At 47.4% G+C, this 25,994-nt stretch overlaps 1 protein-coding gene across 1 annotated transcript in view; it reads right to left on the bottom strand.

The window, feature by feature from the left end:
• Positions 1-25,994, bottom strand: part of CD83 (CD83 molecule) — an 80,341-nt gene that overhangs the window by 16,771 nt on the left and 37,576 nt on the right. Inside the window, exons 3-4 of the mRNA XM_069613557.1 lie at positions 12,907-13,120; positions 3,748-3,851 (exon numbers count right to left, since the gene is read on the bottom strand). Of these exons, the coding sequence (XP_069469658.1) occupies positions 3,748-3,851; positions 12,907-13,120 (318 nt within the window). The remainder of the gene's footprint in view (positions 1-3,747; positions 3,852-12,906; positions 13,121-25,994) is intronic.

Below are 25,994 nucleotides of genomic sequence, written 5' to 3'. Positions count from 1 at the left end.
CCACCACCTCTGCTGTTGGCTTCTAATGCATAACAGAGATCCACCCCATCCATTTTAGACCCATCCCGATAGCAGAGAGAACCTCCTCCTAAAAAGACACAGCTAACACGATCAAAAGCCTTTTCGGCATCCAGGGCGAGGAGTAGGGCTCCCTCTCTTTTCACCATTGGCACATTGAGAATGTGCAACGTCTTGCGTAGGTTGTCAGATCCTTGCCTCTGTAAGATAAACCCAGTCTGATCTGAGTGGATCAACCTAGGTAAGTCGAGCTTCAGTCGGGATGCGAGTATTCTAGTGCAGATTTTCGCATCCACGTTTAACTGGGAGATGGACTTGTATGACACACAGTATGAGTGGTGTCTCCCCGGTAATTGGAATGACTGCTACTAGCGCCTGTAAAAACGACACTGTAATCGTTCCCTTCCACATAATCGAATTAAATAGCTTGGCTAAGGATGCTGCCAAAAGAGCCTACTATTGCTTGTAATAGTCTGCAGTGAACCCGTCCTCCCATGGAGTCTTACCCCTCTTTAACTGCTTTAGCGCCAGTGCCACCTCCTTCGCCGTAACCTGTGTCTCCAACATGTTTCCCTCTGTCCCAGTAAGTCGCAGGATCTGCAATTCACTCAGATATTGGTGAATATCTTCTCCCAAAGCCGTGGCTGGTTGGGCATACAACTGTCTATAGTAGGCCTCAAATTGTGCTGGGACATCGCCCCCTTTACCCTCTAGAGTCCCATCAGCCCCATGTATCTGGTCAACCCTCCTCTCCACCCTGCACCCCCTCACCCAGTTTGCCAGCAGAGTACCCACGGTATCTATCCTTTTACACTATTTCTTCCTGGTACAGCTCATTTATTTTACCACTGCCCCTATCAAAATTGATTGTAGCTCTTGTCTCTTTTCTCTCATTTCTACTAGGAGCCCTTCCATATCGGAATCCTTCTTCGTGAGCCGGGATCTGAATCCCTTCTACTCTCCCCTTAGTTTGCCTTCTACCAAACCCCTTTCTCTCTTTCTTCTTGTCCCCTCTGCCAATAGGTAGTCCCCTAAACGTGGCTTTGGCAGCTTCCCACTCTGTCGCAATAGTCACTTCCCAGTTATCGTTTACATTGAAGTACACCACGATCTCCTTTCCCAGGATGTCCCTGAAAACCCAGTCCCTCAATAGGGTATAATTGCATCTCTAGCTAGGTGTTCGCCTGCAGGGTTTCGCCACTTTCGATGCCATTATGACTAGCTTGTGATCTGATCAGGTAATCGCCTCGACCTTGGGCGACTCTATGCAAGCAGCTTGCTCCTGCGGGACCAATAGGTGGTCTATCCTTGTGTGTGTCTAGTGCAGAGGTGAGAAAAACATATATCCCCCAGTCCCAAAAAAGGTCATGCAGCCAGACGGCAACCCAAAAGTGATCAGTTAAAAGATTCCCAAAGTCGCTGTTGTCTTTCCTAACCTTCTTCATTCCACCAGTCCAACACAGGTCAGCTATGATATTGAAATTGACCCCCAGAAGAGTGGCACCATCAGCCCAGTCATCTAACTGTGCGAAATGAACGTGACCCAAGCCCCCTCCTGGAATCTCTTAGCCACTAGGAATCTACCCAAAGAACGCTTCCAGACCTGACTGTCCGTCATCTGGAAGGATTTCCCTCAACAGGATGCCCAGCCCTTCCTTCTTGTGTTTCTCATGTGAAGCCCGAAAGACATTCCCAATGTCTTGCCCCTCTATCGTGGATTCCTTCCCTGCCTGTAATGGGTCTCCTGCAAAAAGAGAACCACCAAGTGTTGCTTGGGAAACATATTGCTTATCAACGATCTCTTGTTCTGAGAATTGAGCCCCTTAACATTTAAGGTGGCAATCTTTACCTCAGCCATACCCCCTCTTCACAACTCGCCCTACTCCCCTCCTGTCCCTTGATGGTTTTCCACTGGCCTTCCAATGTGAGCAGCTGCATGAGAGCATCCCACCTGTCCACTCCACCCTTCGCTTACCGCCCCAACATTCATTAACTCCCGCCTTCACACCCAAGCAAGTCCACCCCCGCCCCACACACGAGGCATTCGACCGTGCAGTCCAAGACACATGGTCCCATCAGTTGAACCACCAGAAACACGTCCACTGCGTAGTAATAATAAAAACTTGTTTAACCTTTTTCAAACAACCATGAGCCTCTTCCCATTACCCTGCCAGCCGGGCCCATCCTCAAAGTGGCCCTCCCATTTTCTCATCCCCTTCCGCGTGTGAGCCGTCAGATACTCGCTTTTTCCTAGATCCGCATCTTGTCTCCATGGTATTGCAGACATGCCAGCAACGAGCACAGTCCTTTGACCCTTCCTCCAGCTCGACGCACCCTATCCAAGACCACCTGCGTACCTTCTTTATTACCCAAGATCATACCTATTATCTCTTGGATCTTTTGTTCTAAGCTTGCTGGTGACTCCCCCTCTTTTTCCTTTACAAAACCCTTTCTTACCACCTTGAAGAACTATTTGGTTCCGCAGTTGGAAAGAAAATCTGATTAAAAATCATCTAGGTGTGTTGCACAGTTGTTCGATTAAAGATCATTCTAGTATTCTATGAAGGCATCATGAATATTTAAGGGCTGTTGTTTCAAGTAACAAGGTGTATTAACGGCTACATCTAGTTTATTTTCTGGAAACCACTGTCGTCTGTTTTGCAACCCAAGTGACTTGACCAGTATGACTACTGATCTTGTCGTCTGATTATATTATATTTTTAGCAGAGGTTGGTTGTGCCTGTTATTAATTACCATGCGTTAGTTACCATGCTGTAGCCTTCAGTTTGCGATAATGAAAGAAAAGTATATTGGCCCCGTCGTAAGGTTCAAATGAGGTTATATTACTGCCTGCGACGTCAGTAGATCAAATGACAGTCGATGTAACCTCTGTTACCTCTGTACTTTTTGAAGAAATAAAGCCATTGAAACATCCCTGGTTTGAATTTTGGCGGGTACGTATAATGAAACACCCTGTCAGTTCTGTTACTACCCTATTTGTGAACTGTAGAATAAGCAGGGTGATCATTGTTATACACTCTTAAATGAGCTGTGAAGGGCAGCAAAGGACGGTAAAAAAAGTGAAGCATAATTTAAGTCAGTGAAGAGAATGGAAGTGAAAAACAGTGATGGACAGGAAAGGAGCAGATGGTTGAAATCCTGAGAGGAGCTGGTTTTAGAGTGAGCTAAAATTAAGTTACATTCAGGTGTAGGACAGCAAACCTATACGAGTATTGCTGAGACCGAAAGGAGTCATGGCGTTTGATAAGCTATTGCTATTTTTAGGAGAAATGATACATGTTTTTGCTTCATATGTTCTCTCAAGTGGGTTTTTAAGTGTTTCTGGAATAGTTTATACTCTTTGAATAAGTGTTCTTTAATATCATAGTTGAATTATTTCACTTAAAGATGCCATGCCATGTTATAACCAGTTCAAGGGCTTTCTGTCTGTGGTCAGATACTGCACCTGAGATCTGTGCATAGGGCTTGAATCCCAGCAGGGATGACTTGGCCTTTCATCCTTTCAAAGATGATAAACTGAATATAATTCAAATTAGTTATAGTAACAGATGCTATTAACAACACATTGAAAAGGCAATAAGCGTGTTAGCAAGAGCTATCGAAAGCAAATGAAAGATTGGTACTTTATTTTAACTGGAATACCTTGAATTATTTACCTGGAAGGTATAATCATAACAACATCACCTTAAAATGCATACCCATACTTACATAGTTCAGAAACATAAGCAATAATGAGAACACAATCAGGAAGATGATTAACATTTCTGTATTTCGTTTGCTTGAGTTTTCATCTTGACTTCCTTGTGAACAGCCTGAAGGTGGGAAAGCAAGAATATTGTATTTAAAAAATGTAACAACACATTTAATTTACAGAAAATGGTGTACTGTGAATTAAGACTACCAAGGTTGCTATTTAACTGGACTGACAAGATTTCGGCGAGTAATCAAGATATGTTGGCCAATAAAAGAATGTATTTAATTTAATCTTAATTGACCCCAACTTCATGGGTGAGGAATGTGAGGGATTAGATTTTGCCTAATCTAGGATGTCCGTTTTAGCCCAGGGTCACCAATGTTAGGCGAACTCTATAACTCTGCCTGGAACCACTTCTGCCTCAAGGTCAAGAAGACAAGCCCGACAAAATTGAAATGCCAAGAACCTGTGTACTCATGCTAAGTACAGACAGGAAATGCACATGTGGTGAGTTCCCAAAGGCCATAAGGCATTAAACATACTGTTGCAGAGACATGGGGAAGCTTTGGTTATGCACTTGGGTTTTTTATTTGGTGTTTCACAGCAAAATGGGCCTCGGTTTGGAAAAGGTGTTTGTCTTCAGGATTAAAGAAAAAGGTGAAAGCAATAGCCCTTGGGACCCTTCTCTGTAGCAACCTGCTTCTGTATGGACCAAACAAGTCTCTGGTGAGGAGGTCATTAAGAAAAACATCTCTCCCATGTTCCCTCTTTCAGGGAAAGGCCCATCCTCAGTGGTAGGAGTATACAAGACTCTCTGGGACCCTTGGTAGGATTCCTTCCTGGAAATATGAACCCTGTGTCACTTCCTGCCGCCTTCTCAAATGGGACAGGGTTGAAAAACAAAGTCTCTGTCAAATGACAGGCTGGTTCTTCTTCTGGATCCACGAGGAAAGTTCTCAAACAAATAGTCTCTCTTTCTGGGTCTTCTCCCTGCTGTCTCTCAAAGTCTATTATACACTACTGCTTCAGGTCAGATGGCTTCATATTCACAGTGGGGCTTCTCCCTATGGCCGTGGATTCAGCAGCATCCACAGATAAAGCAGACATGTGTGTTGTTTTCCAAGCTTTTGTCTTAACAAGGTCTTCAGACTCTTCCAGGAGTGAGGTAGGCTAGGAGGGTTTCTAGGTGCCTGATCAGGTTCTACGGTGCTTGCCTGTTTCCACAGGCTGATCCTATTACCAAAGCCTGTATCATTTTCCTCCTCATGAAATCAAGGCTTAGTCAGGCCCGATAGCCTGATGTTAGTCCTCAGCTCTGACCCTCAGGCTATCTGACAGCTGAGACACAGTTCATTCCTTTCTTTGACTTCTCCAAGAAAAATGGTAGATTGGCATTGCCTTACTGTCTTGACTGATACTAGCCTTGCATCTCCAGGGAACTTCCTACGACCGACCATCTATTTGTTTTTCTGACAAATTCTCTTCACCTCCTCCAACTAAGAACCTGCCTTGTTGACCAGTTCTTTCCTCCCTTCATCAAGTGTTCCAACTCTCTTGCTCTCACTCTCTTCCCCATTCCTCCATGTTCCTCACTTCCTATGACATAGTATGCTCCCTAGCCTCCTTTTTGGTGTCTTGCTCTTCCAACTTATTCTGCACTCTCCCATACCCCTTATTATACTCCTCCTCCAAAATCTTCAGTACTTTCCTCTCCCTCTTTTTGCTCTCCTTCTTCAACATGTTCAGTACATTCATCTCCTCCTTGTTGTTGTTCTCCTCCAACCTCTTTAGTACTCACCCCTCCTTCATGTTCCCCCTCCTCCAAACTCTAATGAACTCTCCTTCAGCTCTCTGCAGCTCTAACTCCTCCTGCAGCTTCAGCGCTCTTCCTACACCCCCACCTCCTCCCTAACCCTCAGCTCTCTCTGCATCCCCAAATCCTCCTGCCTGGTTGCTCTTCTACTTCAAACAGCCACAACAACACACTGATACAGTGCTCTTATAAGGGATGCTAACCCCTCCCCCTGGATCATGTCTGATTTAAAGGTTTGCATATTAATGTCCATAGTACTGCCCACACGGGATTGGCTAAATCCTGACCACGTGTTCACTTCAATCGATGGGGGTTCCCATAATGCATACAAAGCATACAAGAGGCTGTTCCGCCATTCTGTTAGGTAAGTAACTTGTTCCTTCTCCAGCATGGGGTCTGGCATGGATTCATTTGCTCATCAATGCAGGAATACATAGCAGTACACACATGCACAACCATGGAAGGTGGCAAGGCTCAACATTAATCATTTCAACAACTCATATCTCTTCACCAGGCTCACCTTCAAGCGAACAGGTTGCGCAGCACTGCCTGGCTGACTCTGGACTCTCCCTGGAATCCCGGTCGACGCAGTAGAATTTCGTGAAGATGTGTGTCGACCTCCACGTAGCAGCCCTGCAGATGTCCAGCAGGGGCACACCAGACAGGAACGCCATGGTAGCAGCGATCGCTCTGGTTGAATGGGCTCTCGGACAGCCGGGCAACGGTCGGTTTGCCAACCGGTGACAGTGCATGATGTAGCCGGAGAGCCATCTGGAAATGGAAGCCTTTGAGAGGGCCTTCCCTTTGTTCACAGGTCCAAAGTTCACAAACAGCTGTGATGTCTTCCGAAGACTCTTTGTGCGGCCCATGTAGAACTTCAGCGCTCTAGCCACATCCAGCGAGTGCAAAGTCCTCTCAGCCGGCGACAAAGGCGACGGGAAGAAAACAGGCAACACCAAGGGCTCAATGAGATGGAAGTCCAACGGCACCTTGGGCATGAAAGAGGGGTGCGTCCTCAGCACTACCCTCATCTCGTGGAATGTCAGGTATGGAGGCTTACAGGAGAGGGCCTGGATCTCTCCCACTCGTCATGCGGGGGACCCATGAGCCTGGTCAGCACCACGTTAAGCTCCCACGCTGGGGCCAGAGCCTTCACCGGCGGGAACGAGCGGAACAGTCCTTTCATGAACTCCTTCACCAGGCGGTGAGACCACAGTGACGAGCACCCGGAGTTCTGGTTTAGCGGGAGATAGCCGCCAGGTGGATCTTGATGGAGGCATGTGCCAGCCCCGCCTTGGCCGGCGACAGCAAGTACGGCAGCAGTTGAGCGGCTGTAATCCGTAGAGGGTTGATCTTCTGTGCAGGGCACCAGACAGAGAACCTCTTCCACTTATGTACATAGCACTTAAGAGTCGAGGATGCCCTGGCCTTTGCATGTCCTTCCTTGCAGTCCGCCGGGAATCGTAGCCTCCGAACTATAGTGCTGCAGAAGGCAGGCCTCCAGGTTCAGCGATCCCGGGTCGTGGTGTAGTATGGTGCCTCCTTCCCTGGCGAGAAGATCCACATCCGTCAGCATTTTGACTGGGGGGGACGCTGACAAGTCCAGAAGGTCCGGGAACCATATCTGCCTCGGCCACGCCAGTGCGACAAGGATCATCCTGCACCGGGACCGTCTGAGTTGATTGATGAGTCGCAGAAGCAACGGCAACGGTGGGAACGCGTACAGAAACAGGCCGTCCCAGGGGAAGGAGAATGCATCGCCCATGCTCCCTGGCTGGGGAAACCTGCTGGCGAACCTCCAGAACAGGTTGGTCTGGTGACTGCCCCATTGTCGGAATAGGAGGTCCACTTGATCCTGCCGAAGCTCCAACTCTTGGCAAGAGCGCAGCTCCCTGTTAAGTGAGCCGGCAACTGTGTTTTTCACTCCTGCCAGATAAAAAGATACCAGGAACATCCCCTGGGCGACGGCCCAGTACCACAGATCCTGGGCTTCCTTGGATAGGGCTGGGGATCTGGTGCTACCCTGCTTCCAGATGTAGAACATTGTGGTGGTGTTGTCGGTGAAGATCCATACTACTTTGCCCTTCAGGGATGGAAGGAAAGACTTGAGGGCCAAGAACACGGCCCAGAGCTCCAGGATGTTGATGTGCAGGGACCTCTCCTCAGGGAGCCAAAGGCTTGGAGGTTTCCGGTGTGGGCTCCCCATCCCTCCAGGGAGCCGTCCGTCGTCACTGTCTTCTGATGCGCTGGGGTCTGGAAGTCCATGCCCGCCATGGGGTGCGCGCGTGAGCCCCACCACCGGATCGCGTCATGGAACGTCTCGTTGAGGGAGATCTTGTCTTCGAAGCTGCCCGCCACCTGCATCCAAAAGGCATCTAAGAACTCCTGCAGTGGCCACTTCCGCAACCTGCATAGACGCATAAGGTAGATGCACGATGACATAATGCCGAGCAGGGACTTGATGGACCTCACCCTGGCCACTTCCAGGTCAACAGCCGTTGTACCTTGCCCAGGATGGCCTTCGTTCTTTCCTCCGACAGTGAAGCCAACGGCGCCACTGTGTCGAGCCTGGCTCCCAGGAACAGGGCGTCTTGCGACGGTACCAAGTGGGATTTCGCCAAGTTGATCGAGAATCCCAGATCCGTGAGCAGGCAGACGATCTTTGCTGTGTGATCGACGGCGAGTTCTCTTGACTTTGCTCGAATGATCCAATCGTCCAGGTAGGGGTATATGTGGATCCCCTGCAGGCGCAGCCGCGATGCCAATGGTGCCAGGCTCTTGGTGAAGACCCTTGGCGCCGACTTCAACCCGAAGGGCAGGGCCTTGAACTGGTAGTGTTGCCCTTGGACCACAAATCATAGGAACCTTTGATGTCCTTTGTGTATGGGGATGTGGAAGTAGGCATCCTCCAAGTTCAGTGACGACAGGAAGTCGCCCCCCTACAGCTGTCCCAGCACGTGCTGAAGGGTGACCATTTGGAATTTCTGGGACTTGACGTATTTGTTGAGGCGGCCAAGGTCTAGGATGGGCCGCCAGCCGCCGGTCTTCTTTCGAACGAGGAAGTACCGCGAGTATACTCGGGAGCCCCGGAACCTCTTCGGGGTGAGTTCTATCCGCCCTTTTTTAGCATTGCTCGTACCTCCAGAAGCAGCTGTGGCACGTTGTTTTCCTTCCTGGCCATGGGTGGTAGACGGGGGCACTTTCTTTGGAACTCCAGAGTGTGCCTGTGGGCCAGGGCATCTAGCACCCAATGGTCGGTGGAGATGGACTCCCAAATGCTGATGAAATTTGCCAGCTGGCTTCCCACCGGGGTGCTCGGGTGGGGGCCTGACGTCATGGCCAGTTCAGTCTTGCTTCACCAAGGCCTTTCCACCTTGGCCTCCTTGGCTATGACGACGGTGTCCTCCGGCCTTACTGCGGCCTCTGTAGGCTTCCTGCGTGGAGGAGCGGGCCGCCTGGCGGTAAGACGCAGAACTACCGCCAAATCCTTTGGAGACACCTTGAGACTTGCCTCAGGAGGTCCAAAAGGACAGCCGTCGTTGATGGAGAGAACCCAAGGCCTGGGCCGTCTTGGTGTCCGCCTTGATGTCCTGCAGTGACTCGTCCACTGCCTTGCTGAACACGTTGTTCCCATTGAAGGGCATGTCCAGTACCCTGGTCTGCACGTCCTGACGGAAATCGGTGGCCTTGTTCCAACCACGGCATTGAAGGCAAACGCTGTTGCCCATCTGGCGAAAGCCGGTGTCAGTGATGTCCGTGGCCACCGTGATGGCGTGGTCCAAAGCCACCTCGCCTTCCTGCAGGATTTCAAGGGCTTCCGCCCTCTTGTCGTCTGGGAGGAAGTCCAGGAGGAGAGCGATCTTGAACCACAGCTCCCTGTCATAGCGTGCCACGATCGCGAGGGCGTTGACCACTTTGATAGTCGTCGCTGCTGATGAGATGACCCGTCGTCCTATGGTGTCCAGCTTCTTCCCTTCGCCTTCCGGTGGGGAAGTGGAAGTTGATGCCATCGCCCCAGCCGATTTCTTCTTGGCCACCGCGGAGACCACCAAATCCGGGGACGGATGTGCTCTGAGGCACATAGGGGTGCAGGCTGGGCCCCGGTACTTCTTCTCGTACCGGTCCCTCTTCGCAGGAGTAGTGGACGGGTTCTTCAGCAGTGCCAGTCCTTCGTCCCAGATGACGTCCAGTAACGGGACTGAGAGGACAGTCTTCCTCTTGGCCTCCTGTCATTGGTAGAGGAAACCTTCCTTCTTCTGCTCTTCAGGGCATAGCTGGAAAAGCTCTGATGCCCTGGCGATCATGGCGTAAAGGGAGCCAATTTCGTCGGGAGTGGAGGCCCGGCAGGGGGTGATGGGAGATCCATCCCGTCGTCACCACAGTCGTCATCCGTCCTCGTCGTCGCCGTCTCCATTCCCATCTCATCCCTCGGTGAAGGGGATGGGGGTGAAGGATGGAAGGGAGGGGGAGGATGGATTCACCTCCGCTTGTTTGGTGGGCTGCCTGACGGTCCAGGTGCCGCTAGATCGTCTGCTGGGGGTAAGGGCATCCTTGTCCTTATCTCCGTACACAGCGTCTGCAAAGCCATCAAGATTGCATCTGAATTGTCCTGTGGCATAGACATCGGTTGCAACGGGAGCGATGGCTGGGACGCGGGTTCCTCCGCTTCCTCCACGGGCCGTGGCTCCTCGTCGTCTCCACCGTTGCTCTCGACGTCCGTCTCGTCGAGATCCCTCCCCTAGGACCTGACTTCCTCGAACTTCTTGTCCAGGATCTTTTTGACGCCAGCCAGCTCATCCTCGGAAGTGGCATCTGTGTCCATTATGGCTACCGTGCCCCCCTCCTTCTCGTCCCGGGGTTTCACAGGGGTCTTCTCGATAGGCTGGAAAGATGATTCCCTCCGGGGTGGCAGGGAAACTCTAGGCCCGGAAGTCGTTTCCACTGGGGTAGCCTCCACAGGCTTTGCCAGGGCCGCCACAACTCCTTCAATCGAGGTCTTCGCCGGGTGAATGAAGGCCTTCACGACCTTGGGCGCATCTGAGGCCTTCACCTTAGGGGGAGGGTCACCGCCTCGCCCCCCTTGGCTTTCTCCATCAGGAGCGACCAGGGCTTCTCCCGAAGCTTACCCAGGTTCTCCGACTTCCTTTTCCCTGAGCCAGCGTTGGCTTGTGGATGATGGCGTTGGTGACATCATGTCCTGCCTGGCAGCCAAGGAGCCCGAACCAATGGCGCTCCCGGTGCCCGCGGACTCGCGGTGCTTTGCCTTTTGTTGGGCCCCCATTGCCGGAGCGCCCTCAAAGGTCTTAGAAGACCACTCGGACTTCTTCTTCTCACCTGCTGCTGGGCTCTTCCCCTCCAGCCAGTTGGTGAACCGAATATGATGGTCCTTCATTGTCCGGACGGACATGTTCTTACAGAACACACAGTCCTACTCCACGTGCGACTTGTTGGCATGAAGGCAGTAGAGGCACCGGAAGTGCTCATCTTCCTTTGAAGACATTCTGTAGTACACATCCTGGGCAGTTCCTAAACAGTTTGGATCCAGTAGCCGTCGAATCTCCTTTGTCCTGGGCCATGTCCGAATTGGGGTAGGTCTTCCGGAATTCTCTAAGAAGTGTAATTCGATGAAAATCTGCCCCTGAGGGGCGTAGAAAACTCCGAAACAGGTCCCCGTTGATGGGAAGAAGAATCGGTGAAGCTTGAGGCTCGAACAGACTGAAAAAATAAGAGTAAACTCTTCAAAAAAACGCAATACGCAGTAAAAGCTTGAGAGCTACAGCACAAGGACTCTCAACACTTGAACGTGCGGTAAAAATCTGAAGATGGCTGCCAGAGGAGGGGCTTAGGTAGAGGGCACTTATTGGCTGGGGGCAGTATGACCCAGAGACCAGTGATTGGTTATTAGTAGAAAGACAGTTCAGAAACGAAACTAAAATTGTTTTTTTTTCTTTACTGAGAATTCCCAACCTGACAACGGGGAATATTCATGAGCATGTGAATCCATGCCAGACCCCATGCTGGAGAATGCATTTCTTCTATGCTGACATGAAAAGCTAACTTCTGATAGCTTTATTCCTGAGGCATAGTAGAAGGTAGGATGTCTACTATGTCTTTGGATTGGGTTGGTTAGGATGCTTACATTCAAATCAAGATGCATTGCTTGGCCGTGGGATGTAATCACTTGCCATATTGTATGTACTTTTAAAGAACACTGAAATGCTTTATATACGAATACATTTTAAAAAATTAAAACCACCAACCAAACACAAGTGCCAGAAACTCATGTTCAGGAAGCAGTAACAACTTAGAATCACTCAGAAGTTTCTAATTCATATAATTTACAAGTTAGTTCCCCATGGCCGAATTCTGAGTCCAACCAAATTATGTGAAGGTTGTCCATTGCTTTGTGACAAGCTTAACCTAGTGTCATCCTTAGGCTATAAAGAGACGCAAGGTGCATGTCAAAGATGTGCAAACTGTCTGTGATATGGTTTGGGACCTCAGAACACCAAGGGTTATCGTAGTCCACATATTTAATGTAGATTTTAAAAGTAAAGGGTATAGTCCAGTGAAAGGCATTTCAAACTTTCAAACGTATTTGTCTTCTGTCTGAAAGCCCTGATGATTTTCGAGCCCTGGAAGAGCCAACAGTTTTGACTGTTGCGTAGGGATGGGAGAGTAATTAGGCCGGCATTGCCATAATGGTACTATGTGGCGTTAAATTGCAAATGTCTGGCACATCATGTGAGTACCTGGGCACATGAAGGTAGTGCGTATACAAGAAACAAAACTGTTGGCTTTGCCATTGCTTGTTTTCAGCAGAAATTCAGTGCAGCTAACATATGTGATGACACATTAATTAAAAATCAAAATGATGAAGGCACATTTGGTTATAACATCTTTATTTCATCGGGAGCTGATTTACAGACAGCTGCAATTAAGTTGTTACCTTTCTAAGAGTGCTTAGAAAAAACAATAACAACACCATGAAAGTGCATAGTGTGATGTTACTGCGTGATAGACAAAGTGTAAAAAGATCCTCGGAGGGGGTATTCTGGCCGATGTGGGACAGGAAGTGGGTAGGAATGGCCACAGCCATTAGCATGGCCACGAAGGGTGGGTAAAATCCCCAAAATACCCATAGGCTGTGTGGGACGCCTACCATGCTATCGTCGTCCTATTTGTAACCTTATGGCAAACGTTTTGTCTTATAGGTGGTGCTAAAGTGCCACCTACTAGCCAAAACTAATAAGAACTTTACTATAGCATAGATTTTGAATGGACGGCCAACCTCTTCACAGCATGATATCCTTATATAAAAACCAATGTGTTCAACAGAAAGCAGTGTGGTGTCCCATACCTGTAACTTTTAATTCAATTGCAGCATCATGGTTAATTTCCCCAACTGGCGCCCTGAGAGCACAGCGGTAGGTCCCAGTGTCTGGAGCAGTGGAGTTCTTGATCATCAGAGACCAGTGTGTGTTTGGTAAAACCTGTATGCTCTCCTCGTCAGTAAAAATGTCACCAGTCTGCAGATGTTGCTTCGCTACCACAGAGAGCATGCTGCCATTGACCTACAAAACAGCAACAATATCTATAAAAGACTCTTTAGCAATAAAAGAAATGTTCAGTAGATCAATGTTTCAGCATTTGACACCAATATTGTTCGTGTTTTCTATACTGATTCATGGAATTATTTGCGTGAAAAACGCAGATTTGCACGCCTTTCTGCCCGAAAATCCCTGTTTGAAGTATGGGGATTTTCGGGCAGAAAGGCGCGCAAATCTGCGTTTTTCACGCAAACAATCCGATGAATCAGGCAGTAAAAGTTATTTACAGCACATTCAACAACTTTTACCTTTTATTTCGACATTTCTTTGCTTTATTTGTTGGTGTTTTGTATAGCGCCAACTGTGGCCAAGGCCGGTCTGTAGCGCCTCCGAGCAAAGGGAAAGGGGTAAAGGAAAACGATCTTTCGCAAGACTTGGAATCATTCAGACCAGTAAGTGCAAAGTGCAGGGAGGAGAATAAATGCAAAAACCCTAAGGAAAGTGCAATAAAGAATGCGTGTCGCAACAGGGCAAAGAAGGGCCTGACGAGGCAAGTGCTGCCGCCAGTGGATACAGGAAGAAGGAGGAAGACAGCAGAGAAAATGAGCAAAGGCAGGGAGAAGATCAGCTGGTGGCCGCAGAGTAGACGAGTGAAACCAGGATTAAGCAGGCAAAGGGATCTTATATTAGTGGTGAGTGCTATATCATCGAGTATCAAATCGCAGTAGAGCTTTAGGGTCAAACATTCTTGTCTTATGATCACTTCCCTACTCATAGGCTTATAAGAAGTCAAAACTACTCTGATGGTTTAAAAATGACAGCTGTTTAAAATGTGCCCCTGGATGACATGTGAACTCACTGCTAACCACTAATGATCCTCCACAGTGAGCTATCCCGTGCCACGTCCCGCAAGAGCTTCCAGTGATTTGGGATATGGGTGACTAACTAAGTCAGATCTATCAGCCTGCATCAGCCCGATATTACTTGTTTCCCTTTCAAGTTTCCCCCATTTGCCCTTATGGGTGGTTCCTCCAAACCCTGCACCCCCCCACACGTTCCTCACATTCTTATACTTTGGGTGACAGCAATTCATAATTCATTAATTCTGAGCTCTGTTTGAGGGGTCGGGTGGGCGGTTACCGTTCTGGAAAATCTGTTTGGATTTACTGTCCTGAATGACAAAATATACCAAATATAATTTTTCGGAAAGAAATAGAGGTTTCAATGCCTCCAAAAATATATTTGCCCAATTGACATTATTTTTAAGAATGCTATTTTTAGGAATAATGCACACATTGATTGATCAGGGAGGGGCTCACTCATGATTCCAAGGATACGAATGCTCAAGAAAGACTACAATATGTCCAGGTTACCTTAAGTCAATAAAATGCCCAAGACTCTGGCCAACAGTTGCCACTTTACAGTGCAATATAAGAAAGGATATGTATTCACAGTCTTCTCGGATATGCCTTAGTGTACACACCATACGGCCCAGATTAGATTAAACCTGCTTGTCATGATGTCTGTTTGTATTTGGATAAAAATCACTCGAATTGAGATGTTGATGCTTCTGGGACATGCCAGTCCCATAACAAGAGAAGAATTCCACTGCCACGAATACAATTTCTTTTAAACCACGGATAATTTAACATAAGTAGTGATGGTTTAACTACAAGAGTGTTTGGAAGGTATATCTTGGGCGATTGTTACCTATATTCCCTGTATAGAATGGAGGCAGCTCGAGCCACCCTCCCCAACAATCTTCTTCCTACTTTTAACACACAATGTTGAACAATTTCTGTTAGATGGATACATGGCATTTGACATTATAGACCATGGGATACTGTTCAGCAGCTTGTGCTCTCTGGCCAAGGTGCTTCACTTCGCCCTTCGGAGATTCAGTCATTTTCTTAGTGGTACAATAGGCATAGTCTGATCTCTCAGTACCACCGGTTCTTCCGATTGAGGCGGGCCCCAGTGCTTGTCCTTTTCACCAATTTTACATTAGAATCTACACTATCCCAGTTTCTTATTTCCCCAATGTGTCATGGGCATGCTTTCATGCACTGCACACTGACAATACCCAAGTGTACCTGGAGCCTACCAGGGGTCAAAGGGAAGGTGCACAATGGGTTATTATTGATTTAGACAACATTTTAGATTTGATGACTCTAGGAATGTATGCCTAAGCTTACTCAAAAAGCATATTTTGCCATGTGCCTAATCTCAACATAAATAACCAAGTCATCTTATCACAGATGCAAATCACTGGTATCAACTATGTGTCATTCATTTATTTTCGTCTGGCTTCTAAATGTCTTTTACTCAATTTCACACAGGAAGGCTTTTCTAAAATAGTAATCCCTGTACTAGAATTTTGGTTGGTTTCCATGTCTCTACAGAAGAAAATCTGCATTCTTCAGATTACATCTGCACACGTAGCTGAAGATTGTTCCATATTTCATTATGATTTAGCAGCTGTGAATCAACTAAAATGGTTTCAGGTCAAAGATTGATTCAATTTGTAAATCTTGACCATAGATCCTTTAATGAACAAAATTACTTGAATACGGGTCTGTTGACAGGTACTCTATTGGGATTTTCATGACTCTCAGCGGAAAATGTACTGAGCATAAAATGTCAACCTCTGTTTATCCTCTCACACTCGCACAGCATCCACAAATGGCATGGCATTATCAGGAAGTGCAAACGGGTTTGTAGGAATGCATTTATCTTTTTCTGTGACTTCTGTTTTGGAACATTACTATTTTGTACATTGAATTTTAGCACAAAGCATATCAGCCCCTGTGTGTATGTGTGTGGGGGGGAGGAGTTCGGGGGGATATGTGTGTGTGTGTGTTAGTGAGGCAAACACACGATACTGAGTGTACAGGAGACTTTTGCAATCAAGAAGCGCCTAGGACTAGCGAACGGATCATCAAGGGACCTTTGAGGATCCTCCAGTTATGCTGTAACCTCAGCTGATTTTCCGGGTGGAACATTTTTCATGAATCGGGTCATAAACAAAGACTAAGTCCAAGAACGGACACACCACCCGTGGATTGGTGTGCCGCAGCCAGGAGCACGGCACCATTCAATATTACGTGCTACATTACTTAAGCATGATTTACACCACAAGAAAGGTAGTGAATAACCCATACCACAATTCCTGGTCCTGATGAAGGCTGTTTTATCTACAGACATCTAAACTGCTATAGGCCGAAACACAGTTGTTTCGAATTTTTATGTAGATTTGTGTCCATCACACCCACTGGACACCAAGTATTTGATGTTTAATTCAATACAGATAATGAACCCTTTGTAAAAAGTATGGTGATGTACGTGGTTAGTGACCAGACAGTCAAAAAATATGCTAAATGTGTATCACATTGTTGTAGATGTTCTTTTAATGGGATTGGGTTGGGTTCACTTACATATGGTAATGATTTTTCCTGTATGTAACGCACAGTATGAAATGTGAGTTATAAATACTGCTCAATTGCTTATGTGTCCTTTTCTACGACTAGGGTCGCCCTGATCAATTGTTTTGATACAGTGTTGTGCATTGACAGAATTTGGAGTCTCTGAGACAATTCCATAGAATACATTCGGCATCATTGCAAATGTGGCAGAGCAGTAAAAGATTGGTGGTAATGGAATTACTGCCAATGTTCCCGCTCTGCCATACTATGAGTATGGCCGTGGAGTGGAGTATTTACCTCCAGCATCATGCTGGAGGCAGATCCTCCAACTCTTTGCCGAAAGATCAGCAAAATCGGTGGAATTACCACAGCATAATTACTGTCATGGTAATACCGTCAAAGAGTCCTATGGATTCATAAAAAATGATTGGGATTTACACCTTCACTGCCACTTGTAATCAAACGCTAATTCTGCCAGACCAAGTGGCATGGTGTAACGGTAATTCTGTTGTTCGGTATTCTGGTGGATTTACTGCTGCAATACCGGCCAACTCGTAATGAGGCACATGGTAACTAGAAGTTGGTAATTATTCTTCAAGTAAAATTTTATTAGTTACTTTTGTTTTGGCTAATCTCCTCAGCCCTGCTTTGTAAAGATAACTTGCAACAGAATGAACCACCAGAGCCTCATCTGATATGTGTGTGATTGCTTGTACAGTGCCTCTTATTGATCACATTGTGGCTTTCATCCCACGTTCCAGGTGCTGGAACGGGGGATAACTGCCTGGCAGCCCAAGTTATTGGCCCGAGCGGAGCAAAGGATTTTCGTTCTTACAGCGGGACACGCGTGGCATCCCACTGTACGAAGGAAAATCAATTTCCAAGATGGCCGCGATGGAAGGGGAAGGCGGGGCTCCATAACGAGCCCTTCTTCCCTTTCCATACCGGCCTGTGGGAGGCGAAGAGAAGGAGCAGATGCGGCGGCAGCGAAATAAGGTAAGTAGGTGCCCTGGGGGTGGAAAAAAAATGGGGCGGAAGGTGGGGGGGAAGATGGTGGTGGGGAGAGCCGGCCATCAGCCGGCTTGGAATGTGGGCTTGTACTGGCGGTTCAAGTCAGTGTTCCTAGCCACCTGATTGGCTATCTCCCCGCCCAGTGTGCTAATGAACAATGGTTTCAGATACCGTGTTCATAGATCTAGACAGAGCGGGCAAATTAGCATAAAGTGGACAATACACTCTATCCTATCAGAGAAGATACATCTGTTTATATTCGCATTATTCCATTTATTGCATAAGACTGCTATATGTAAAATTCGTAATCTAAACTTGAACTTGCTCTTTGGCCTTAGGTTGTCAAGATATCTTTCATAGCCAGTTATTTGTTTGGTTTCCCAGTATGCTCTGAGGCTATCAGTGCCTCTAACCTTTACCAATATCTTATTTTTTAGTTTTGGCATCCAAAGCACGCTTTGCAGCGGACTTCGACTGGTTGCTCATTTGCTGCGGATCACTCCAGCAATTGCCACAACTAGTGCTACTAAGCAGTCGCTTGATGAAAGCGAACCATATTAATGAGCAGCTGCCTCGTGTGATCGTACATCTTTTAATGCTTCCCTGTATTTGGTTAGTCTGTGGGAGGTCCATACCCACTTAGTAGCACACAGGTTTCTGCTTGATTAGCATTTCTATTCCCTGCAGGCCTTGTTCCATGCGAGTCTGCAAGTTGGGGGCACTTGCTAGTAGAGCTAGAATATTTTCTAGGAACTTATTTTTGGTAACAGCCAGGCTACTAACATTTGTGCTACTCCAGAGTTTGGCCCTGTAGAGTGCTGCCTACCTGGCTTGTAATTTATATGCCTCCATTGGGACCCTTACATCCCCATTTCGATGCTCTCCTGTACCTGAAATAACCCCACTGTAACTAAACAACGCCACTTTCGTTTTTTCTCCCTGTGAGTGCAGTTCTCCTTAATCTTTACCCCCCCAGTAATCGTATGAGGCAACTTGATCTATTTTCTCCCCATTCAATTCAATGTTGCATCTTGCTTTCATTTTCCTCCCGTTTCTCCTAAGGACTAGAATTTTTATTTTTTGTACATTATTGGATAGCCCGTCCTCAGTGCAGAACTCTTCAAATATTTTTAATTGTGACTTTAACCCTGCTGATGATAATGAAACAAGAGCTGCATCGTCTGCGAACATCAGGATTGAATATCTCTCTCCTGCCAGTTGGGAAGCATCAGTGGGGATTGCTAATAGTCACTCTATCACTCCATTAATAAAAAAGCAGAACAACTTTGGCACGAGTACACAACCTTTGCATACGCCCATTTGGATTTCAAGGGGCATGGTTGTCCAGCCATCCAAGTTCCACCTTACTATGGCTTCATTGTTAAGAATACAGGAGTCTGTTGGCTCTGAGTAATTCAGATCGGAGGCCAAGATCATTTAGAACATTCCACAGCTTGCTGCAGGGGAACTGGTCACAAGTGGTCCCAAAGTCAATGAACATTATGTACAAGTTCATATTTGTCAGGACCGCATATTTTTCCCGCATATTTTTCCCGCAGAAGTAAACGAAGACTCTGGTCAATAGTGCTGGTGCCCATTTGAAAATCAGTGTTGGGGAGCAGGGAAGGAAGTCCCAGGCCCATCAGTAATTTAGGATGAGGCAATTGTAGAAGGAGATGTAGTAGGGGAGCTGGGAGAATGGAGGGCCCTGGGGGGTCACCCATAGAAGCTGGATTGTAGCGGAAATGTAGTGAATCCTGGTACAAATATTATATGTGTAATGGAACTCCATTTTAGAAGTTAGAGGCCATCTTGAAATTGATGCCAATGCCATAGCTATGCCAGTATACCTAATTCCGTCCCGGGGGTTAGAGGGGTGCTCTGCAGAAGGCAGAAGGCAGCTCTGCAGAAGGTTAATTCACTGAAGACACACAGTTCTCCATTGTGTTTTATCATTAGTGAATTTTACCCAAAAGGAATGTGCCCTGCAAGGCCAAGAGAGGGCCGGAATTTATCTTTGGAGAGATATCCCACGGGAAGGAGGGCAAGCGCTTTAGGCCTTCGCCAGTCCAGATCTTTAAGTTATAGCGGCCAGGGACCCCCGAGCCGAGGCCACAAACATTTGAGTTCACTGACCAGCCCAAGACCCCTAGCCATAAAACTGCAAATTGGCCAATCGATCAGGAAGATCAGAGAGCAGTGATGGGCTGCCCATGCATCGGTTCATGTGATTTGTGCTGAGAGGTACCAGGGGAGAAGTTAACAAATTTAGGCTGCGGGTGGGAAAGTTGTGGAGGCGCCTGCATGTCTGAGATAGAGCAGGGGTTCACTTAGTTCTGCAAAGTTATCACAATCTCGAAAGTATCTGCCTCGCTCGTATCCTTGGTACCAGGTGCACCGTAGAGCTATGAAATAATGAATTGTGTAACTACACTGCCAAATTAGAGTCTTTGTACCTGATGATGAAGAAGAAGATCCTCATGTGGAAGTTGATGGACAGACAATCCTGGAACCAATCGCCTGCCATCTTGTATGGAGCAGGCTATATGTGTATAGGGTCGCACCAACCAGCTATATGGATTTGTAACCTATGTAATGTATGTCACTTGTGACGTTATGTATCTTTGAAACCCATTGCTTATGCTGATCTTATCAGAGCGCTTTGTGGCAGCCGAGTTCTGGCGCGTACTTGTATTTTTGTGAGATTAAACCTTGTTCACCTTGCAAGAGGTGTGCCGGGCCTTTTTCCCTAGTGGGTTGTATTTTTTTCTTGTGTGAGCATTGAAGGGCTATCCTACACCAGCCTGAAGATGATTTATTACATTTTTCTCCTCCACCCAGGACTCTAAGTGCAACAGTACTACTCTTGCAAATAATTTACCCCCTGCGTTGAACAATTAAATTAGACCGTAGTTCTGCAGGACCTCCCCCTTTTTAATGTAGGGGTACAATTTCTGCTTTTGTCCATGATGATGGTGCATGATTTGTGATTGAAACTGCATTAAATAGTCATGTAAAGTATGGTGCCCAAATTTGGGGTTCTGACTTATAGTGGTCCATTGGAATTTTGTCGGGACCTGGTGCTTTGTCATTATTTTGGGTCTTAATGGCAAACCTGACTTCTTCCGCTGTAAATGTGAGAGGCAATTGCCCCAAGTTATTACCGTAGGTTTCAATGGGCATTTCATCTGCAGGCATGCAGGTTTCGCTATATAGTGTTAAAGTGCTCATGCCACACAATCTCCGGAATATGTCTGTAGAGAAGCATTATATGCCCCCAACATCGAGGCATCAGCACCTTTCATTCCCGCAACTACCAACTTCTGTGGTCTAAAAACCACTCTTAAGATGGCTGCCACTTCACTTTGCCTTGTCTGACTGCTACCTCTGAAATGCTTGGAGAGATACCCAGCTACAAACAGCATCCTGATTGGGTGCTCCCCCAAGCAAATCCCGAGGCTCCGCCAAGCTGGGAGGCAACGCCAGGCCCAGACCAAAGAGAATGGTCTAAGGCCCCTGTCTTTCCCTGTCTGTCCCGGAAAGCCAGGAAAACGAGTTTGACACCAATCTGCTGCCCGCCAGAAGACCCCTTCTCCCACCGCTGCTGACATCAGCAACATGGAACACCCTGCTCATCCAGGTAAGAGGCGCAGTTAGTCTGAACCAATGCCGATTTGCCCAGTGGTCCAGCACCCGTCTGTTACCAAGGCATGTACCATCTCCCCGTACTCTGCCCTACATCATGGCATCCCCCTACTTGCTTGTGATGAGCGCCCAGTGCACTCTGTACCCTCCCCTACAACAAGATTCCTGCCCTCCCTGCATCGGAACAAAATGCTGATGCCACCAATACTGTTTGCGCCTTCCTGGTTGTGCCACATGGCCAGCGCCTGTAATTCTCCTCCCAGGCTACATGAGCCCCGGCACACGTGCGCCACCACTCACAGCACCCTGGCTGCACCACACTCTAACCCCCGGCAACACTAGACACTGGGCCCTTCTGCTCTACAACAACCTAAACTGCAATAACAATAACCTTACATGTGCAATGCCTCCCGCTATGCCCTCAAGCTGTGCATCCGAGCATAACGCCCTGCACCAATGTGATCAGACATGATAGCTCAGGGGCAACGCGCTCGCCCTGGAAGCAAGATGACGTGAAGCAACACAAGTTTGGTCCCCGGTCTGCGCTTAGAAACCTCTGGGTATTAAGCATGTTATAAATAACCAATTACTATCAAATTATAAATTATAAATGCTTCATACCAACTACTGCATACTTGTTGTAGCCCCCCTAACATGTGGTGTGGCTTTGCCAGATTCTGCTACCGTACCTATTGTGACCTTGCTTACCTGTACTATGTTGCATCTTACCTGCGTACTACTGCATACTTGATGTAGCTACCCGTAACATGAGGAGTGGCTCTGCCAGGTTGTGTACAAACACCAACTCTGTCTGTCACCATATGCATAACATGTTGCACTTTACTAATGATATGATATGATATGATAAGTCATTTATAATGCGCCTGTACACAACTGTTTCAAGGCGAGACAAGGGAGGGAAGACAGGGAGGACAGGGAGGACAAGACAAATGATCTTACTAGGCCGTGTGTCATTCAGATTGTGCAAGTGCGAGAACGAGAAGTGCAAGGGGAAAGTGAGGGGGGAGTGCAAGGGAGAGGGGAGGGGAAAACTGGGCAGCAACGTTCTGAGTAAGTGCAGCCGGGGGAGCGCGGCTCTGGGTATTGCAAGGAGAACAAGGGACTTTAGGCTTACAGTTACAGCCCCTAAGTGCACGGTAGGTCCAGAGTCAGTGCACGGGTGACTGATCAAGAAAGAGCCTGGTACCCAGTGAGACTCTGAGGATAGCCAAGCAACCAGTCGGTACAGCAGACAGGTAGGTCAGGTAAGTCAGGAGGGTAGGGACAGAGAGAAGCAGAGGGGAAGAGGAAAGTTTTGAGCTTCTTCCACAACTTCAGCTGGTCCGGATCAAGTTTGAGAGGGGCAAGGAGGCCATTCCAAAGGGAGGCACCTGCAGAGGAGAGAGATCTCCCCCCCACTCCCTGCCTGGAGAATCGTTTAACCCGTAGAGAGTTGGAGGTAGCTGAGCGAAGGGCTCGTGAAGGAAGGTATTTTGGAAGAGAGTGTTGGATGTAGTGCAGGCACTGGCCCCAGACGCCTTGTGGACAATGCAAATTGAACTTGATCCTTGCAGTCACCGGGAGCCAGTGGAGAGATTTCAAGGCTGGACAGATATGGTCCCTGTGCATAATGTATTATGCACTCTCTGTAACTAGCGTCTAGATGTCTCAGGGCTTGGTGTGCTGAAATAAATGTAAAAATAAAGTAAATTAAATAAATAAATAAATATTGCCCTGTTTTAGGGTGGGATTCTCTGCAGTTCCCGTTTCCATCAACTTCCAGAACATGGTCATATCTTTATTTCTAATGGCCTGAAGTAATATGTCTCATGAGTTGGTCACATGTCCCTCCTTCTTTGCCTTTGCTAATTTTTTATAGCGCTGTCTCTTTCTTGCTTGACATAATGCTAATCTACCAACAACGGTTACATTCTTTGCACTATCAACTAACTTGTGATTTGCTTCGCATCATACCAGGGCGTTTTTCTAATTACTCTTTGTATGGCAGGATTATGCCATCACTAGTGCCATGGCCAATATCAAAAAACTCCCCCAGTGATGGCAATATACTGCCATACAGTTCTGGCAATAGGTCCTCCTTGTTAGCTTTACTCCATTGAACAGCTTTAACAGCTGACCTTGCTTGACCTGTCACAGACACTTCTGTGTTGCCCCATGCTCACCCACATGTTTCACTCCTATCAGATCAGTTCTCACAAATAGTACTAGAGGACGGTGGTCGCTTTCATGCCTACTAGTTACTTAAAATATCTTAATCAGATGCCAAGCCTCTAGATTTGTTAAAATGAAATCTATGAGACTTGAGCAAGAGCCACTCAGGAAGGGTTTTTTGCCGGTATACATCCAGGTAGCCTGCCTTCAAATGAATGTCCTCTAATTAAGGGCCATCAATGTACTTGCTACTTCGGTGGCATTTCTGTAGTGTCTCTGGGTGGGGCTGATGTTAATTCATGAATTCCCCATGTATTATCTTCCTCTTCACATATTCCCTCCATTAATGCCCAGTGTTTGAACTGTAAGTTAAAGTTGATGATGATGGAGGTGGAAACAAGTCACCTACTATGATCACTTTGAGCTAAACTGATGCAACTCCCTCCATGTTTCAACCCTTGCCTTTATTAGGTTAAACACATGTGTGCCCCCTCCAATGTGTGGCCTATTATACATATTTATCAGTAACAATTCTCCAGCATTCCCTGATCTCAAGTGCAGCTCCAAGGAATCCCTGCTGACATTATCTACAGTCATCTCCACGGTGGAATTTATCCAAACCAAAAGCCCTCCGCTTGGCCCATCTCCCTGGCCTTTAGCGGCCAGGAAATCGTATGTAGCATAGCCCTGTAAACGGGGAGAACTAGTGGCCCATGTTTCTTGAAAACGCACGAATTCTACCCACTCATCATCCTTGAGATTTTGTATTACACCTGCGATATTCCAGGACATACATGTGCTTCTGATACTAGGCATCCATTGATGGTGTCAGAATGACGGATACTTCCTGGATCAGGGTGCAAACCATGTCAATCATTCTCCCCTTAGTTATTTTAGCCTTCTGGGGCTATGTGTACTGCTGCCTTCTCTTTGAACAGCTGGTGATACTTAAACCCCTCAGAACGTGTTCCCTTGAACTCTTGGGTGCTTGCCCTTTGCGAAATTATAGGTGATTTGGGGTTAGTTATCAATGCAGCTGATGGAATATGCTCTCTAAGACATGTCCTATATTGCCATGTGCTGTTAAGCTCTGGGCTAATGTTACAATGCCACTACATATGAGGTCCCTGCTCCTAGTGTCACTTGCAATCTCTCTTCGGGGGGCCCACCATTTACTATCCCTAACTCCATTGTTCTCAAAACCACTGGCTGGGCTGCTCTCATGATGATCTCTAAACCATGCTGGGGATATGATCTCTGTCCAATATTCAATAACCCCTCAACTAATCTTCTCACCTTTAGTTCCACTTGGATGGAATCATTGCAGTTTCAGTTGGCGATGTATGTCTCGCACACCCCAGTATGTCACTCCTTAGGATGGCACAGCACCCCTCTTTACTCTTATCCAGTGGATGGTCTCGTTTATTAGGCCCTCACCTGATTTTCTAACCTCCCTCCAGTTTCGGGACGTTCACAAGATAAACAGTTTGCTTGGACAAAAAAAAACAAAAGGGCTGGGAGGAAAACCAAAAAGGGATGGGAGTAGAAGGACAAAGGAGGCTGGGAAGAGAAGGACCCAGATGTCTGGGAGGAGCTATCAGACTGACAGAGGGAAAACAAGAAAAGAGCAGGAGCTAGAAGAAGGGGATAACAGGTTTATAGAAGAGTTACAGAGTGAGATGGAGGAGTAGAGAAATATCCAGAAGGAGGAGAAGGAGTGGTAAAGAACAGTAGTGAGGAGGACAAGGGGGTAGGCCCAACGACCTCAAGGAGTACACCTAGGAGGGGTGGAGTTACAAGCTCAGAGTGAGATGTCGCAAAGCAGCAGGAGAAGGGAAAGGACGGTCAAGGCCATGTCCATTTAAGAACACGACTTAAATTAAAACACTGAGTGTGAGAGGGAGATTGGAGAAGATGGCTGACAACCAGGACCTTGAGGGGAAGGGAGGTGGTAAGATGGCCTGGGCATTATCCTGACAAGACCTTAGGGTGACTTCCAGTCTCTCTCCAGCTCTGGGCCTTAGTCCCAGGCTAGCACCATCTCAACACCACCTACAGAGCCTGCTAGTAGTCTCTAGTGCAGATTTTATACTCAGGAGGTCCCCTTTGTAAATTCCAGAAGACAGGTAAGGGAACCCCTTAAACCGGAGGCTGAGAGCCAAGAATTGAGAGACCCCCTAGAAGACCATAGAACAGTGGTCTTCAAACTTGTTTGGCCTGGGCCCCCGCTGAGCAAAGTTTGGGCAGGCCGGCCCCCCCAAAAGTGCTAGATGGACGATATGTAGAAATCGCTATCAACTTTTGCGTGCCGTCACCGCACCCTACTCCCAGTACAGAACCTGGGCTCTTCCCACCCTACTGCCACCACTATCCCAGTGATGCCGCCCATCCTGCTCCCACCACAGTCCCATAACACAAGCATACACACATCCATATACATTTAAATAAAAAATAAATCGCCATGAACGTACCTTCTGCAGGGGCCTGCACGTGGTTGCTAAAATGCCCCGCTCCAGGTTGCTCTGCCCGTATGTGCGAGGAGGCGCAGGAGCATCCCCTCGCACATACATACATGCAGTGCCCCAGCCAGCATTTCCAATGAGCTATGCAAGGCTGGTGAAGCAAAACACACCCAGTGTTGCATGGCT

The sequence above is a fragment of the Ambystoma mexicanum genome, chromosome 5p (assembly GCF_040938575.1).
Source record: "Ambystoma mexicanum isolate Mex_15411 chromosome 5p, UKY_AmexF1_1, whole genome shotgun sequence".
Lineage (NCBI taxonomy): Eukaryota > Metazoa > Chordata > Amphibia > Caudata > Ambystomatidae > Ambystoma > Ambystoma mexicanum.
Note: the sequence above shows the minus strand (reverse complement) of the source record. Positions and strands in the feature narration are given on the sequence as shown.